The 18,649-nt window shown below is 43.3% G+C and overlaps 2 protein-coding genes across 2 annotated transcripts; both read right to left on the reverse strand.

Moving 5' to 3' along the window:
* Positions 1-130: 130 nt before the first annotated feature.
* Positions 131-7,716, reverse strand: LOC125295341 (histone acetyltransferase p300-like; the record flags this gene model as incomplete). The annotated part of the gene is given in 5 exon segments (XM_048244609.1): positions 131-273; positions 402-469; positions 582-659; positions 862-954; positions 7,661-7,716. Coding segments are annotated over 5 exon segments (384 nt in total), but the record flags the coding sequence as incomplete, so codon positions are not given.
* Positions 7,717-17,713: 9,997 nt separating this feature from the next.
* On the reverse strand, positions 17,714-18,640 carry LOC125295342 (histone lysine acetyltransferase CREBBP-like). The gene is made up of 2 exons (XM_048244610.1): positions 18,528-18,640; positions 17,714-17,989 (listed from the first exon to the last, which is right to left on the reverse strand). Exons 1-2 carry the CDS (start codon positions 18,612-18,614, stop codon positions 17,729-17,731), a joined length of 348 nt encoding a protein of 115 aa, XP_048100567.1. The 5' UTR covers positions 18,615-18,640; the 3' UTR covers positions 17,714-17,728.
* Positions 18,641-18,649: the final 9 nt, after the last annotated feature.

Raw genomic sequence — 18,649 nt, forward strand, 5'->3', positions numbered from 1 at the left:
ACCTGCAGGCAGACAGACAGACACACACACACACACACTTAATCAATCTCCGATTCATGATAGAGCAATAATTTTTTTTGTGGAGATTAGACTACAGGTCATCAGTTTGTCTCTGTGCTCACCTGGACTTCATTCCTGGTTTGACGTCCACAACCTTGTCGGAGACGTGAACCACGCGGATGGTGACATCACCGGCTTTGGGGTGAGAATGTTGTCTCAGGTAGTCGTTCACCCGCGTCTCCAGATGGCTGCTGAGTTTAGTCTGAGGCAGCCCTGGTGAAGGACAACACACAAGAGAACGTTAGTGACAACAGGAGTGCTACAGCCTAAGGTCCAGTGATGTGTAGGCACTCGTCCACTCTGCGTAAATGGGCCAGAAGGAAGGTCAAGGTTGTGCTTACTCTTGGCTGCATATTTATTCTCCTTCCGCGACTTATTCGATTTCTTCAGACAGCTGTTACATACAAATCTGCAATAAACAAGATAAACGGTGTGAGGTCAGGCAAGAGCAACTGTAAACGAGTTGAGAAGCAACATCAAATCAAGAGTGAGACATAACACAGGAAGATCATTCAGCTCACCCTGATGGCCAAATTGTATCATGGTGTAGAACACAGATTTGATGCATTTTACGCCCACAGTCCAAACAGGTTGAAAACCTGCAGAGAAGTACATAGTAGTCATGCCAAAAATGCAGACAAATGAAAAATGACTAAAAGCACATTGCATACTATTTGTAACTAAACATCAACAGGAATTTGAAGGGCTATTTGTATTTTGTTAATATGCAGAGCAAATCTAGCCCATACTACATGGTTATGATTACATACACCAATGAGCACAGTGACTAGTAACACGTACATTTCAGGATCAAGTGTGTCATTCTTCTTCTTCTCAAACTGAGACACACTCTCACCCTGGATCTTGTTGAAGCACTTCTTGCAGAAATGGTACCTGTGAGCAAGAAGCCCATATTTTGGTGAATTATACCGTTCAGCCATAAGGCAACAGCCAATCACAGAGACGGCACAACAAGGCACCTTATCTCAAATTAGTGTTGCAAATTACTAGAAGGCCTACAAGAATGACAACAGAATGAAAAGCACCAACTTTTAAAATGGCAGAATATAACAGACAAAGCAACCACATTTAGGAGTTGATTGGTGGAGTAAATATCAGTAACAATTAACAGAACAAGATTGCATGTGGCATAACATATCAATGTTGATGTTGACTTTGTAAGACTATTCAGGTGTCAATATCATGTAAATCATTCAACATCATACATCACTGGAATTTCAGAATCATTTCTGGAATAAAAATCATAGGCCTGCACAAAAATAGCAATAACACATACAAGTTGTCTGGATTAACTTTAGTTGTAAAATCGATTTAGTATGTTTAGTAGGATTAAGTTGTACAGTGGTGGGAAACAGATGATCTACTGGCTTTGGATGACATTTTCAAACACAAACAGGCATGAGCTTGTACTATGCCTGTCCTAGTAAATGTTGTGATTACTGCACAGGCCTCCGAGGAGTGGGGTAAGGTTGCACAACACGGCTAAGGCTGAGTCAACGCTCTCTCATACTTGTCTTTTAATCCAGATGGACACTATGGTATTTTATTCTGTGCAGTGTTTCCCACAGAATTGGATTCAATTTGTGGTGGTAGCTGACTCGGTGCGGGGGTATTGTAGGTGTGTACAGTAAGTTGAGTTACTATCACTTTGAGATTCTCTGGGTAGTGTGTAGGTCTAATTGAATGCCTGTTACTTTAATGTTTTCTATGTAGTTAGTTAAAATAAAGGTGTTCTCCTTTGGGATAAGCACTTTTGAGTCTTGGAAAACACTTTTCCATTTACATTGGAATTTTGCAAACATTCAGTGTCAGAGTCCATCAAATGGATAGAGCCCTGCACGAGTAGCCTAGTCGAAATTGACAAGCAGCTGTAACTAAGCATGCTGCTAAGCTTGACATCCAAACAGTATTCTATTGTTAGCTTAGAGATGCGGCTTGATTGCATAACTTAACTTACCATAGTTTAGTCTCTACATTGTACTATGTTGTGATAAGACCTTACCTTATGGCCTCCTTACACCAAACAACTTCGACAAGATTTGGGAAAGATTCTTGAAAGGTTGTAGTCTTTTAACTAATGCCCCCCATTCAAGCATTACTCAAAAGACTACAATCTTTCAAGAATCTTTCCCAAATCTTGTCAAAGTTTTTTTTGTGTGTAAGGAGGCCATTAGCAGAGTTAACTTGAATGCAGCAGTTTTGAGCAAGTTTGTGCAGCATGGTCACGATGCTAAGCGGATTTAATAGCAATTTAACCCGTCGTCTTCTATGCAATGCTTCTACAATGTATGTGCCAACAACAATCCTTCAACAATTGTTACATTTTGTTAAATGTTGTTGTTTTGTTTTTGTTGTTTTGTTAAATGTACATGTAGAGGAGGGGTGCCGGGTTCATTACGAGACAGAGCGGGGTGGGGGTAGGAAAGGCTGCATGCGTAAAGAATGCAGCTCAATGTAAGGATTTTATCTGATTTACTTTCGATAGTACAATATACAGTGGGCATTGCTTCGATTTGGCCAGCTTCCCTCACGGTCCGCACGCGGGATCACGCAACTTTAATTTGTATTTTTCCAGTGACGCTGCAACGACGCTGCAACAACCCAAACAACCGGCAGATGTCTCTTGTGAGCAGGGTGTCTGTAAAAGGAAATGGAGCCTGGAAACCCCTACACAGACTTCACTACAGACTTTAACAGACTGGTTTAGAAATAATTTAATAGCCAGAAATATGCCTGCCCTGCCCTAATAAAAGAAATATTTGGTTAACTGCGAGTGAATTCGCTTGCAGCTGTAGAAGAAATGCAGGACAAATGAAACATTCCGGTTTTCTCCGAAAAGTAAATGATAGACAGACATCATTTGGACAAAATATAGAGTATATTAACCTCGTTGCTCAGCTACAGGCTTATAAAACGATTTTTGATGGTCACAAGTTTTACTTCATTAGCGGTTTATTTTTTGATTATTAAAGAGTGTTTTCATTTAAAGGTTTGACTGTTGCTTATTCAGTAGAGCATGTAGTGCTCTCCCCAATCCCAGACGTTCACATTGCATGTTTGTTTATAATGGATGCAACCGCAGATACAACAGACGGCAATGAGTTGTTAACAGGACATGAACCAAGACATATAGCCCAGCAGCAATCTAGGGACTGTTAGTTATTTATTGAAGGGGCCACCGGAGGGATTTTGAGTGCTTCAGTCAAAAAAATTGCATGACCCTCCCTTGCCTGCTGTGAAATTGTTCAATGACCCTCGACAGAATTGTCAAAAAGACATGACCCTCCCCTGCCAATTGTCGCTGTCTTCCCGCCAGCTTTGCTTTATGCCAGGAAGACATGACTTGGATATAACGTTCTTAAATCAATCTTTCCCCGGAGCTTGCATGCTACCAGTCCTTCCTTTTCAAATGTGTTGCACCTGTTTGCACATTTCACAAATAATCATATGTGATTAATAATGTGACAAATAATCCCTGTACACGGGACCCGAAATAATGCATGCCAACTTTTTTTCCGTTTATCGTGTATTTTAACTTTCCCGCCAGCTGTCTTGGCGTTTTTTAATATTTTCATTAGTGAATATCCCATATTTTAATACCCTCATAACATTAGCCCTGACATCGAGCCTGTCTCTGTGTTGCCCTGTTGCTACCCCCTGCCCTTCCAACAAAACAGATGTCTTCGTCATGATTTTGCTTGAAGGCTAACTTAGAGTGATGTATTTAAGTTTAACGGCGTTGATTGTCGTGGAGAGTACAATTCATTGACGCTTGCATGTTGCCATATGTCTCACGTCTTACCTGCCTACCATCAGGCTACTCAGCTACTAGAGAAAGAATTTCCCCTGTTTGTATGTTCACTCCAAGTTAGCCTACTATAACTTACCAACTCTGCACTGTAGATCCTAAACTGGCTATTTATATTTTTTTCTGTGAAATAAGCAAATTTATTTGTTCAACTTTATGAAGCAGAATTACGACTAGGCTACTTGGAACGAAACACATTTTTGTTTGGGGGAGAGAGAATGACAATGATTAACTTGTTGCTGTTTACAATAAATACTATATATTTTTGAAAACAACAAAAACAGAAAGGATGGAGACAGCAAAGCTAGAGATTGGGCAGGAACAAGGTCAATTGGTAGATATGCTTGTCAAAACGTTAGGAGCTGGATGTGGATGAATGAAGCACAAGTATGCTTTATTAATGTTAAGCATGTGTAGCAGGGTAGCTTGTGCTTTCCCTGTTTTCCCTCTGGCAGCTGCCAGATTGGAGGTGGGTACGTTAATGAAGGGGGCGGCCCCCACATTGAGTATATTTATACGGCTAGATATCAGCTGACAGGGCGTCTTCCGTTCTCCCATTGTCGCTGGAGGAGCTAGCTTCTGTTTTTGGGTGGCTTGCGGGCAGTTTGGTTTGGCCTTGCTGGAGCTAGGTTTACTGCTTGGGTCTCTTGCATCGTTCTACTACAAGAGCGCATCTTCGCTTGGCAGTGGACTGTTTGCACGTCCAGCCTTGAGCGTTTATTCACTGGAATCGTGCCATTAAGCACTGTTCGGTAGCCCTTCCTGTCATGTTCTTGGATTAGCTGTGCTTCCAGACAGTGAAGTTTAACTGAAGCCTGTCGCGGTGCTCCAGATTGTGGCTGCACATAGGCCTCGCCGCTGCTTTGTTTCCATGTAAATTCTACCGTAGGGCTAACCTTTGCTGTCCAGTCAGGTAGCTTCCCCGGCCGTGCCACCTGGGAAGCCGCTTGTCGTACAGTACTGTGTACTCTGTGTTATTACTGCATGTTCTAACGTGTCCAAATGACACTGGGTTAGACTAAGACTACCATCGCCTCTATCATCACCACCTGTTGCTATATGGTTTAGGGCTTTTTGTGTCCGTTAATCTTCACGCTGTGTTGTTGTTTTGTTTGTTTATTTTCTTTTTTTCATTTCACTCTCCTAAATAGGACAGTTGACTGCATGTGCTTGTGTGTGTGCGCGTGTGTTTGTGGCTGTGGTTGGGGTGCATGTGCGTGTGTGTGTGTGTGTGTGTGTGTGTGTCTGAGGTTGAAGTGCATGCTTGTGTGTGTGTGTCTGTGGTTGAAGTGCATGCTTGTGTGTGTTCGTCTGCGGTTTAAGGTGCATGTGCATTTGTGTGTGCGTGGGCCTTGGAATCGTGTGGTTGTGTCTTGCAGTGGACCATTGGGGCAGTATGCAGGGACCTCCCGCCTAGTACTAAGTGGAAGGCCCAGGGCTCTGTGTGCATAAAAGCTAAGTGTCCTACACATTATTGTATGCTATGTCCAACTAGCCATTTTTTGTGACCTCCCTGCCCTCACTAAACATTGTTGCCCTTCTCTTTCTCTCTCCCTTGGTGTGTGTGGAAGATAGGAGCTGTTTGACCTCAAGCAGTGGGTCGGTGGTGGAGCCCTTTCCTCACTGGTCTTCTATTTTGTGCACATCCAGGGTTGCTTTCTTTTCTTTTGTATTTTGATCTTGCTGTGTTCACGTGTGGTGTGGTTTTGGACCTGTCCCCCTCCTCTTCAGTCTACCCCTGCCGTGGTAAGCTACAGCCCTGTTTCTCCCCACACTATCCAGCTGAATAGTCTCTCCGGGCCCTGCGCCCCCATGGTCCACACATCTTATAACATATTATAACTGCTCATATCCACTTGTGTTTTAAGGAGTGATCACTCTGTTAGTACTTTGTCAATCTCTTAATAAAAAGACTTTGTATTTTTTTGTAAATCACGTCTTCAGTCTCTTGATGTATGCGAACCTGTGTCATTGGTTGAGAGTAACCACCCTTTAAAACTAAACTTCTTAGGGCGCAATCCCCTAGATTAGATAGTCGTCTAGAATCAATAACCCCTCAGCTCTGCCACACATGCACGCTGTTTACCGTTACACGGTATACTAAAAGTAAGCCAAAGGTAAATGTAGCCTTTTTAGGGCTGTGTTGACCAAATTACTGTAGGCTGTTAGGCATAAATAAAGTAGGCTACTTTGTTGCTACAACCCTTCCGACGTTAATGGGGACGATGTTGACATTTTCACGTATTTTGGGTGAGAAACCCGAGGGGTATTTCACAAAACCTAGATAAGGGATTAAGCTGGGATTTTTAGGTTATCCTGGATGAATTTAACCTTGACTTGGTTTCACAAAAGAGATGGCACATAAGTTGCCATGGGGATTTATTCTCTGCACCTAGCCTAGTCCAGACCAGGCTAACAGCCAAGCTAAGTTAATTATAATGGTAATTATGTGGTCTTATTGGTTCAGTTAGCTGTCATTCACATCAGACCTCCGTGCTAATTTTAAGGAGCTTTATTCCATTTATAAACTATTTGCTAAATTTATTTGCTCGCAAAACAAAACAGATTGTCTGCCTACTACCATATGGTTATTATTTTAATTGTGATAGCCTTATAATTATTAACATAGGCCTAAGTACTCATTGCTTGCTTATTTTATTGATAGACGTTGATGAATAGCCTACTGTAGTTGATTGGAAGTGGAGGGGCAAGTTTTCGAAGGTATTTTCAACTATAATATTAAGGTATATCATACCTTAATGTGCATCTTTGCAGTGGCAAGCGCTTTCTTAAAAGGAGAATTCGGTGTGATATTGACCTAAAGTGTATTGAAACATGATACCGAGGTGTGAACGATATGTCTCTATAGCCCATCTCGCTTGTCCCCTGCAATCCAAAATCTGGCTTAGTTAGCCGATGCTACCAACAGCTTTTTTCAATAGTGGTGCTTCGCATCGGGCTAGCCATGCAAATAAATCACTGTTTTACACCCATTTACGAGGCTCAATGTATCTCCACACTTCATTGGTAGACTCGAGGGCCCTGACATTTAAAAAAACGACATTGAGAACTTTGAAAAGCACTGGTAGGTTTTTTTTTTAGTCACCATAAGTCGAAAGCAACGGTAAGAATGAACAGGTATGATAAGGGATCAGATTCTGGGGTGAATTCAGTGGAAATGCATGAATTCCAGTTTCTTCCAGTAGCAGCAACTGGAATCCATGCATTTCCACTGAATTATAAGCCTATAAGCAGTTTAATTAAATGTGTAGCGACTTGTATCCAAAAAGCCAATTTGTCGCTGAGAGGCTAAGGTATGGGTGTAGCTGATTTATGACGCGCTGTTCCAAACAGTAGCAACAGCGTAACAGCGGTCAACAAGAAATACAGCCTCCCCGTAACTCACCCTCACTGTAGTTAGGCTACTTCCGCCCGAGCCTGTGTACCTGCCATTACATTAATTAAATGCTACCGCCCCGGTTGCATATTACGGTGATATGAAAATTAAACAAAAACTAACGAAATATAATAACCCAAGTAACCCAAATATAAACCATTAAACTATATTACTTAACATTACATAAATCAGATTGTATATAATAATAATAATAATAATAATAATAATAATAATAATAATAATAATAATAATAATAATAAACACCTTCATGGCTCCTACACACCAGCCCCTAATTATTAAGCTATTACCTAATAATTACACATGCAGGAGTCATGAAATAATTAAACTAAACAGAATACATATGGTCACATTACATTTTTCTTCTTCTTCTTCAGTCTTCATGATCTTGTGAAAAGTCAGTCAGTAGGGCCAGAGGTTACCAGCACATAGCCCTGTGATCTGTGTTCACCACAGCCACTTATTAGTCAAGCGTCAAAAGTTAAAGCCAAGCTGCCTAGTCAGAGGTCTAGGCCTTGTCATCTGCAACAGTCGCCCCTGCCTCCAGGATCGCCTCCTGAAGCAGACATATCTTGGTTATTGTTGGGTTCAGGCAGCTACTCTAGTCTTGATCTTGGCACCCTGACCTAAAGCCCCTCGTCGGAAAGGTTTGTGGGACCGGCCCTACTTACCCAGGAATTCAGTACTGTACTGTCCACTACAAGCACCAGATCTCCAGGAACAAGGTTTCGCCGGCTCTGACCACCTCTGCCGCTCCTGCAATTGGAGGTAAGTACTCTGAACCCATCTCTTCCCAGAACAGGTCTGACATGTACTGGACCTTTTTCCCACCTCGCTTCATTATACGTCGCTTTCCTGGAAGACTCCTGGTGGCAAAGATGGTAATGCCTTCAAAGCAGCAGGTGATTAGTGTCAATGCTTCCAGGTCATGAGGATCCATGGAAGCTTTAAGTTATCGGTCAGCCATTGATAATGGCTTCCACCTCACAGAGAACTGTGTGAAGACCTTCTTCCTCCAAATTTGATTGTGCAAGAGCCATATGCAACGGTCTCTTCTTCTGACAGAGAGATAAGAGCCAAGTTTTGAATCTCAAGATCCAGGCTACAGACTTTCTCAGACGGATCCAAGAGCTGAAGTGGTGGATCATGCAAGATACTGCATCAGCCTCCTCACTGGCCTGTACAGCATTCACTGTGGTTTCCTTCTTGACCTCAGGGTCATCTGCTGTTAGTCAATGAATATCCTCAGGGGCTGACAGGCCACTCATCCTCTGGTTGAAGGAGAAAAACGAGGCCCTGACACCCATGTTGCTTCCTTGAGAAATGCATCACCTTTTCACACCCCTGGAGGCTTACATCGCTGGATTACTTGCTGTTCCAACATACCTCCACTGAGAGGGTTGTGAAGCCTTAACTTTCTGTGACTCTGTTGGCAACAAAGACTTTGAACCTGGATGTCTCATTCCTGATGTATTTGATCACCAAGTGCTGTCGGTCCAAAACACAGTCTTGAAGTTGCATGTGCAGCTCTTTTCTCCACAAGATGTCAATGCGACTGGCCATGGTGGCAGCTGATGAGCTCCATTCGGGATGGTAGCAGGTTTCAATGGTGCCACCCTTTGCCTTTCCCATGACAAAAGAACTGTGCACCTGTGATTGTGCATTTCGCGGACAGCAGGTAAGTTACTGCTCCATAGCCATCCTCGCTGCATCACAGAAAATGATGTAATTGTGCTGTAGTCACTTCACCAAAATCTGATGGTTTCAGACACCTCATGATGTTACATTTCTCCAAATGACAGAGTTCATCCAGCCAACTTGTCCACCCTGAGCCACAGTCTGGGGTATGACATCGTCCCCAACCAAGTGCTCTCCTACATAGGTCCCTTTAAGATCTTCTTGGCAGACGACAGGACTCACGATCCCAAGAGGATCATAGATGGAGCTAACTGTAGAGAGGATTCCTCTCCTAGTGAGTGGTCTGTCCTTGACAACAATCTTCTTAAAAGTATCAGACTGAATGCACCACCCACACCAAGCACTCTCTCCACAGGTGGCGACTCTTGGTCCATGTTCAACACCATCGCCTTTGATCTGTGCTCTTCAGGTATTGCATTTAGGACATCACGCCTGTTGCTTATCCACTTCGTGAGTCAGAAACCCACCTTTTGGCACAGATTGCAATGAGCTCATGATAAAGAGATACAGCTCTTTTTCCTCCGGCCAATGGATACTAGGCAGTCATCCACGCAAAGCTATGTAGGACTTTATCCATTGCTTCCTCGCTGAATTGTTCTTTTTGTTGTCCTCTCATGCATTTCCTGAGGGCAAAATTGGCACAACTGGGAGAGGACGTTGCCCCAAAGAGATGCACCCAGCATCCTGAAGTCCACATGATCTTGACTTAAGTCTCCAGCAGGCCACCAGAGGAACCTCAAGAAGTCAGCATCCTCAGGTGGTACCCTGACCTGGTGAAACATCGCCTCCATCGCTCGCCATGATGACTAACTGGTTCCTTCCTGAACCTGCTCATCACTCCAATCAGTGAACTTGTGAGGTCTGGGGCCCTGTAAGAGTTGAGCATTGGGTGATGTTCCTTGGAAACTTGCTCCACAGTAAAACCAAACCATCTTCTTTCTTCAGATGGTAAACACCTTGATGCGGGATGTACCAAACCCCTGCCATCACTACGCTCCAAATCCTCTCCAGGCACCCTTTCTGCATAGCCTTTGACAACCAGATCTTCCATGAAGGCCTTATAGTCAGCATGAAATGAGGAATCCTTCTGAAGCCTCTTCTTCAGATGTAAGGCACGCTGCTCAATGATCTTCCTATTATTTGGCATACTAACGTCCTTATTCCTCAATGGCAGGTTTATCTGATAATGACCATTGACCTGTTTTGCTGAACTTGTAACCAGCTCCATGAACTTTGTTCCTCTTGACATGGCAGGCTGTTCCTCCACACTGCATTCAGGAAGTCTGCCTTTAAACTGCTGCTGCCAAAGTTCGGCCCAAAGTCACAACTGACACTCTGTTCACGGTTAACTCTGACTGCTCAACGCCACCGTCTTCATCCAGAGGCCCATTCACTGTCCAGCCCAGCATTGTTCTGATTGCATAGGGTCCATCTCCTACACTGCTAATCACTTGCAAGGGTTCCAAGGCTTTGGAGACATTTGTCCCAATCAACAGCTCAATCCCTGCATCAATCTCAGGCAAGTGAACATCAAATAAGGCCATTTCTGAATATCACTCTGTTTTGGAATGTTTCTCTTGTGAACAGGCATGTGTGTTTGTGTGTAAGCCTTGGGCAGCTCACAGAAATTCTCCCCAGTCAAGCCGGCCACTTCCAGTCCTGGAACTACGTGGCTGCTCACCACTTTCTCTCTTGGCCCATCGTCCGGTAGGAGAATATGGACCTTCTTTCCTGGAATATTACATTTTTCCCTTAGTGCCTCTGTACAGAACACGGCCGTACTTCCTGGGTCCAAGAAAGCATAGGTGGTGACAATCTTATTGCCCTTCTTGGACTTAACTTGCACTGGAACTATTGGAAGTTTGCAGTTGTGATCACCAGCCCCTGTAAGCCCACTTGACATCAGGGCACTGTCGACAGACACCTCTGATTTCCTCTCAGCTTGGTCTGGATCCTTATCTTTTTCCTTTTTCTAGAATGTGAAGAACAGTTGGATGTTTAAGACCACATTTTGCACAGGAAACCGTTTTCTGCAAACTTTGCTCATGTGTCCAATACACAAACAGCCAAAACAGACACCCTTCTCTCTTAAGAAGCCGATCTTCTCTTTGTGTGCCTTCTTCCCCAACTGTGGACACAAATCCAAAGCATGTCCTTCTCCACAACAGATGCATGTTCTCCTCGCAAACTCCACACGCTCCTTTCCTCTAGTTCCAGGCTGAGTCTTGTGGATCACAGGAGCAACAGTGGTAGCAAAGCTATTTCCCTTAATTCCAGAACGAGTTTGTAGATTTGGCTTGTTCACTCCTCTATTAGTTGTCAGTGATTGAGCGTTCTGTATGTTTCCAAACACTGGGTCAGTTAGAACCCGCACTTGTTTCTCTATGAAAGTTGTGAGGTCTATGAATGTAGCTCTCTGGCTGTGCCTATCCTGTAGTTCACATGCTGCAGAACGCCACTTGTCTCGAAATTTGTAGGGCAACTTTCTTATGATGGTTAGCATGTTAGCAGGTATGTCCAGTTCATGCATATATTATCGGCGGCCATGAAAGAGCTTTTTCCATGTATGCGTATGAAATCCTCTGTTCATTTCCAAACTGCTCTTTTAACAACACTTTTGCTTTAACATATCCTCTCAGGGGTCCATATGCTGGCAACTTCTGATCAATTCTTTGGGTGACCCCCTTGTGTGCTGTTCCAAGAAATACAGTCGGTCACTGTGATTTGCAGTGTTCCTCTCCACACCGTTCTCGAGGCCTTCACAAACGATGATATTTTAATGGATCACCGTCAAAGATTGGTATCTCCCTCTTAGGCAAAGATGAAAGGCACTGCTGCTGCACCAACAGTGATGTTATTTCATTTTGTTTGCACATAATGCCAAACACATTGCTTTGATCTTCATTTGGACCAATGTTTAAGGCATTTCCATCTTGCATTTGTATCCCTTCTAGAGTACTGTGATTCACTGCATATAGATTGGGTTCATGTGAATGAATTAACTGAGATGGATTTCTCTCCTTAGGTCTTTTTCCTGCATCCAGGTAAGCATGGTTGATTTCATGTTGTGACCTTTGTGGTACAATTTCCTCATCCAACTTAAATTGTTCTTTCCTTTTACGCAGCCGTTCCTCCTCCTCTTCCAGTTCATGTTTATCTTTTAATAATTTTTGTCTTGTCCTTAAAGCTGCCAAGTCAGCCTCTGTTTTGAGACGTGCAGAAGAAATACTGGAAGCAACAGACTCTCTTCCTGTGGCAGAGTTTTGTGATTTGGACACCCTGCTGCCCACATTTGACACACTGTCATTTGGTTTTACATTGTCTTGCAGCTCATCTGTATCAATGACTAAGGCAGCCTGTTGCGGAGTTTCATCAGGTGTTGGAGGCAACTCCTGTTCATTCATTTCACCAGAATCAGTTTGATCATGTAACTCAAGCAATTCATCCGGCTCAATCAACCACTGCTCAACATGCCTTTGAAATGTGTTGCTATAGGTCATGATGTTAGAAAACAATTCAGTATGGATCTACTGTTGCTCTTCAGGGAGTAAAGGAATCAGCAGGTCATGTGACTTGGTGGCGTTTCCACACTGATCAATTAAACTCTCCAAAAGAGATTGTATTTGTGAAACATTTTCCTTATTCTTCATGAATGTTTTCATTTGTTGTATGAACCCTTTAACTTTATCCACACTCTTTCTCCTTTCATTTTGAAGCGTTTCGATTTTGTTTGCCAAAGCCTTTGCTGTTGGCTTAGATTGCCTTTTTTCACTCTCCATTTCAGAACTTGAAACACCCTTTTGACTCATTTTCTTTTTTTTTTCAGTTACTTCTCAATACATGTGCATCCACTTCAACATTCAACATTCAAACATGTACAAAACACGTCATGCACAGTAGCAGAGCAGCGGCAATAGCATGTAGCATGGAGGTAGGCTACAGTGCATCCAAACACTTCCACAAATCCAAAAACGTTACACACATTAGCAGAGCAGCAGCAATTTCAAAGAGACAAAGAGGAGATTCAACGTAGCATAGAGGTAGGCTACAGTGCATCCAAACACTTTCACAGATCCAGAGACGCCACGACATTAGCAGAGCAGCGGCAATTTCAAAGAGACAAAGCGAGATTCATCATCTGACAGTACGGGATATACAGCACCTAATCCACACAATCAATGCCAGCGATCGGTATGACCAACTTAAACGGTGTTCAATCCAATAATGTCCCCAATGGACAAACAACAGCATATCGCGTGCGCATTCCTTCCAATGTATACAGCTTAATGCGATAAACACCAGCAAGCCTACCTGGCTTTTGAGTGCGTCTTCCGAGGCTGTGGCCTAATGATCGAAAGTCAGTGCAGTCTTCCGTCCTTTATCTCCGATGGTCCTTTCTCCCATTTGATCCTTAAAACGTCCGCAATTGCTTTCCTAATGCCGCTTCTTGTTGACAAAAATGTAGCGACTTGTATCCAAAAAGCCAATTAGTCGCTGAGAGGCTAAGGTATGGGTGTAGCTGATTGTATGACGCGCTGTTCCAAACAAAATATCCGCTGAGATCCAGATGCGTTTGACGGGTTTATTGAAAAGGATAGTCCAACTTAACCAAGTGATAATAACGTGCTCAAAGTAAAAAGAAAATGTAGGCTAAACATTGTTCAGCAGCGTAACAGCGTAACAGCGGTCAACAAGAAATACGGCCTCCCCGTAACTTACCCTCTCTCTAGTTAGGCTACTTCCGCCCGTGCCTGTGCACCTGCCATTAAATTAATTAAATGCTACCACCCCCAATTACGGTGATATGCAAATTAAACAAAAACTAACGAAATATAATAACCCAAGTAACCCAAATATAAACCATTAAACTATATTACTTAACATTACATAAATCAGATTGTATATAATAATAATAATAATAATAATAATAATAATAATAATAATAATAAACACCTTCATGGCTCCTACAAAATGTAATGGCTACTTGGTGAGGCTTGGCCTCACAGATGCCTCCTGCCTTAGATGGCAAGAAAAATCTTCACGATATAGGCCTATTAACTGACCGCTCGATTCACGTTGGCTGGGGGGCAGGGGGGGCCATCAGACATTTGTGCCCAGTTAATCCGGCCCTGCCCCCAACAAATCACACCTGAATATGGCCCCTGGTGTCTAACCCAATGCATAGCCCATTTTACACAAAATAATGGTAGAATATTACTGATGATCATTGTTATTTAAACATACAGTCGCCAGAGGGCACCAAAACATCTTGCTCAAAATCATCATACCGCATTACTGTGGCGGGTCTGTTATTTAACCTACTTACTGTGGGGCCGCGCAAAACCACAGGCCTTTATTTTGGGCAAGCCTGCATTCGAGGCAGGCCTTCTGTTGAAGAATTTTATATAAAGCCTCGCGCTAACAGTAATCCTCCTGCCCCGATACCACAGCTGTGGATAGTGGAATGTTCAAGTAATAACAATCCAAATGTGTGTCTCAATTGTCCCCCGCTGACCACCTCACATTTCTCTAGATTTTGCAATGACCTTACATGACACAATGCCATAAAATATGCCAGTTTTAGGACACAGAATAATGTTTGTAATGATACCAGTTAGGCCTGCGTTTAACAGTAACATAAGTGTATTGAGCTATTCATTGTCGAAGGTGCATGGTGAAGTGAAATTTTTACTTTGGAAAAACAAACATTTGCCGATATCATTGGATGGGGATAGGCCTACTTGTTTATTTTACGTAGCCTACAATGGGCAGTTCAGACAAAGCCAAAATTACTCATTTTGAAACAATGAGTGAGCAGGCCGCATTATTCAGGGATGGTTAGCTATATTGTTTTGACTTAAATCCCAGAGAGTAGGCTACCGCGACCATTACAGTGATGGGCCTAGCGTCTTACGCGCTCAGTGTGGGGTATAAAAAAGCTGAGAATTTAGCGGTGTCAGCCTGCCTGTCACAGACATGGGGAGCTCTTTGAAGCTTGGGATAATGTGGTACAGTTACTACAGTAACAGTATTTTATTTAACTTCTTATGGAATATTTTTTTTCACTTTTTAAAGGCTTTTGTTTGAATGCTGTTGGAACAAATAGTAGTTGATTATAAAGGCAACTTTCTGTTGCAATATTCTGTGTGTTCTGGACTGCAGGTAACTTGTTAAGCCAGTGGTTCTCAAACTTTTTCTTTCATTCCCCACTTTGATCAAGGGGGCATTGACTGATGATAGCGGAGATATAAGTATATATACTCTTTTGATCCCGTGAGGGAAATTTGGTCTCTGCATTTATCCCAATCCGTGAATTAGTGAAACACACAGTGAGGTGAAGCACACACTAATCCCGCACAGTGAGCTGCCTGCAACAACAGCGGGCGCGGGAGCAGTGAGGGGTTAGGTGCCTTGCTCAAGGGCACTTCAGCCGCTTCCTACTGGTCGGGGTTCGAACCGGCAACCCTCCGGTCACAAGTCTGAAGCGCTAACCAGTAGGCCACGGCTGCCCTAATAACGTGTTATCCCGAGGCCTTTGCAAGTCAGCATCTCCAACGGTAGTCTACCCTATTAAAAATTTAAGTTTTCGATGTCCCAAACGGAGAGCCATACTTGTTTTTTAACAATCTCTATGCTACTCACCAAAATGTAGGCATGGGAACATGATGAAGCATCCAACTGTCGTGGTGTTAAATTATTGTGATTACAGCCAGTGGTTTTCAAACATTATTGCGGACTCGACATCTAACTAAATGCAACAGGCTCATATCGCCCTCGTGATTCGCAAAAATGAGGACATACAGACTTCTCAGATAACAGATGTACCTCCAGTTGCACAGTTTTAGTCAAGTTATAGGCCGGTTTTAGTCAATTGGGTTTAGCTGATTTGTATGACGCGCTGTTCCAAACAAAATATCCGCTGAGATCCAGATGCGTTTGACCGGGTTTATTGAAAAGGATAGTCCAACTTAATCCAGTGATAATAGCGTGCTCAAAGTAAAAAGAAAATGTAGGCTAAACATTGTTCAGCAGCGTAACAGCGTAATTAATATACGAAACCAAAACGTGGGTCATAGTTGTCTAAGCCTCTATTGCGTAGCCTGTTAAAAACGTCGCTAGATAGTATTAAATTGCCAACAACATTGTTTTCTGCAGAAGCCTACCCAAGGCTACAGATTAATTCTGAACAGTTATTTCTCTACTGGCTCAATTATCACACAAGACACTGTTTTGATTTATGAAGTTGCGCTACACTGACAACACACTGACAATAACGTGACAGCAAATGAAGATATTTTTTCGCTTTGTGGAGCCGCACCGTAGGCTGAAAAGCAGATTTCGATTTTCTTTACCACCGTAGTCAAGCCTAAGCCATACCCAAGTAGCCTAAATCGAGGTAATGTTTAATTATGCATGATTTATTTTGTTATTGAATTCGGAGGCTGATTCCTCTCGCAACAATTATAGTTTAACGGTAGCCTCCTGCTTTTTCAGAAGGGGCTGCAGGCAGGCTACTGACAGAGCGATGTGTAGTGGCAGAGCGACGCGACAGTGGCTGAAAGTGGTACTAAAGTTTCACCAGCTTCACTAATGCACGCGAACTGAAGTGGCCATTTTGAAAAGCAACGCCCACTGTAGAACATTATTGTGTGCCGCCAGTTGATTCAGTGGCGCCCGCCACACATTACTCAATGTATGGGAAACACTGTGGGCCAGAAGTACTAACATTTTTTTTTGCGCCCACTTCAGACGATTTTGTTTCGCAGAACGCGCCTGTAAAATCATTGCGAGGTATGTACAAACAGGCCAACATGATGTAAAAGCCGCCAAACTGCCTGTCACGGAGCTTTAATGTCATGCATATGCATTCATGGGAGGATCCAGGGGAAAGTGGGAGTTTAGGGGCCGTGAAAAGATGGGAGGGGAAGAGTAAAGAGCCTCTAGTTATGTATTCCGCGAGTATGTACAAAGACTGCTCCTGAAAGCACGCCTATTCTGGCTCTAAATACTTCCACCTCGTAAAAGCAGGTGTTAATCCAAATTGCAGTTCAATAAGTCAATAAGAGAACCTTTCAAAGACAACAGAATCGCCATTTAGAGCACCAGTTTTGTAAGTCTTTGTACTATCAAAAAGCAACATTAACTTTGGCCTTTTCGGATGTCTTACTTTCACGCCATTCACTTAAACTTTCCTACTTGCTAGATTTGACCAATATTCCATAGCCTACGGCACAAGTAGTTTGAGTAGAACTACTGATCTTCATTATCTCCTGCTTGTTGACATCCTTCATGTATGGTATTATTTCATGATCGCTAAACGTTTAATTCTTTTAATGTTGTCATCAGTTAACTTCATTCAAATACGCTTTGTAGGCTGCCATTCAGTTGTGGATGTTCAGAATTGCGCTTATGAGCGGTGAAAGGCAGAGAAAGGCGCAGTTTACACTAAGGGATTGAACGCCCCCTCAAAGGAACAAAAACAACATGGAACAGGCCCCCCCCCCTCCCCCCCCCAAGGAGGTCATGTGCTGAGCTCTCCGGCATTTAACGCTCAGCCTCACATGGCTCTCCTCGCTCACAGGTGCTATGACAGGTGCAGAGAACTGTGGCCCGTCCACTGAGACTCGGGCTAAAATGGATAGGGCTAAAAAAAAAGGCCAAGCACACAGGAACAGTGAAAACCGTGTACAGCTGTACATTTCAAATCAAGAAAAAAACACATTAGTCTATTCACACACGACACACACCTTTCTCCCACAGCAGTAGCCCAGGCCCTGCATGACCGGGTCGATCTCCTGCTCGAAGACCTCAGCCAGCTTGGAGCAGTATTTGTAGACACGCGAGGTCTTGCGGTTGTAGAGCCAAGCGTTGTTGAACATGAGCCAGATGTCATCCACGTACTGCCAGGGCTCTTGGTACTGACCAGTGTCTAGCTTGCGCTTGATGGTGGACAAGTCTATGGGGTTCTTCACAATGTCGAAGTAGTCCTGTGGAGAACAACATCAAACAGTTTTACAAGTCAGAGTCAACGGAAGTAGCTCCTTTACACTTATGTAGCTCCTATTTTTGAGAGTGGTTGACAATTCTGCCCGGTATGAATACATGGTGTTTGTTTCATCTAAATGGTAAGGAGGAACCTGACGGTCAGTTATTTCCCCCTAGAAGTCTCCACTACTCGATCACAGTGCTTCTGGCCATCTAATGACGGTGTTCATCAGTACAGATGTAATCTACAGTACCGCTACTACACTTACAAAGCTTATTAACAACTTTGCTCAGTGTTTTAAGTTTGTCCCTTCTCAGCTGATGTACACTACACTGTTGTCAGGTTTCATTCTATTTGAAACTCTTAATGGTGTTTTACACCTCCATATTTACACCTACTTGAACAATTCTTCTCATACACACAAGCTGCAAGACATAATTGATGTAAACTGCACGCCATTAAGCATGATCCCAAATCAGCACTCCAACTCAAAAGGTGTATCCTAGATCAGTGGCAGAGATCAAAGTGTTGGTACGTACAGGAATGCCCAGCAACTGTGGATCCACAGGTTGGCGGAAGGGCAGGGACTCTGGGTCCTGGCGATACAAAGCCTCCAGTGTGGGCATGAGTGCTTGCCGTAGCTCCTCTGGCTTGAAGACTG

Source organism: Alosa alosa, chromosome 5 (genome assembly GCF_017589495.1).
Source record: "Alosa alosa isolate M-15738 ecotype Scorff River chromosome 5, AALO_Geno_1.1, whole genome shotgun sequence".
NCBI lineage: Eukaryota > Metazoa > Chordata > Actinopteri > Clupeiformes > Clupeidae > Alosa > Alosa alosa.

Coding starts and splice junctions, on each gene's coding strand:
- LOC125295342 (XM_048244610.1), bottom strand. CDS start 18,614: ATGCCCACACTGGAGGCTTTGTATCGCCAGGACCCAGAGTCCCTGCCC. Junction 17,990..18,527: donor CACAGTTGCTGGGCATTCCT/GTACGTACCAAC, acceptor TGTTCTCCACAG/GACTACTTCGACATTGTGAA.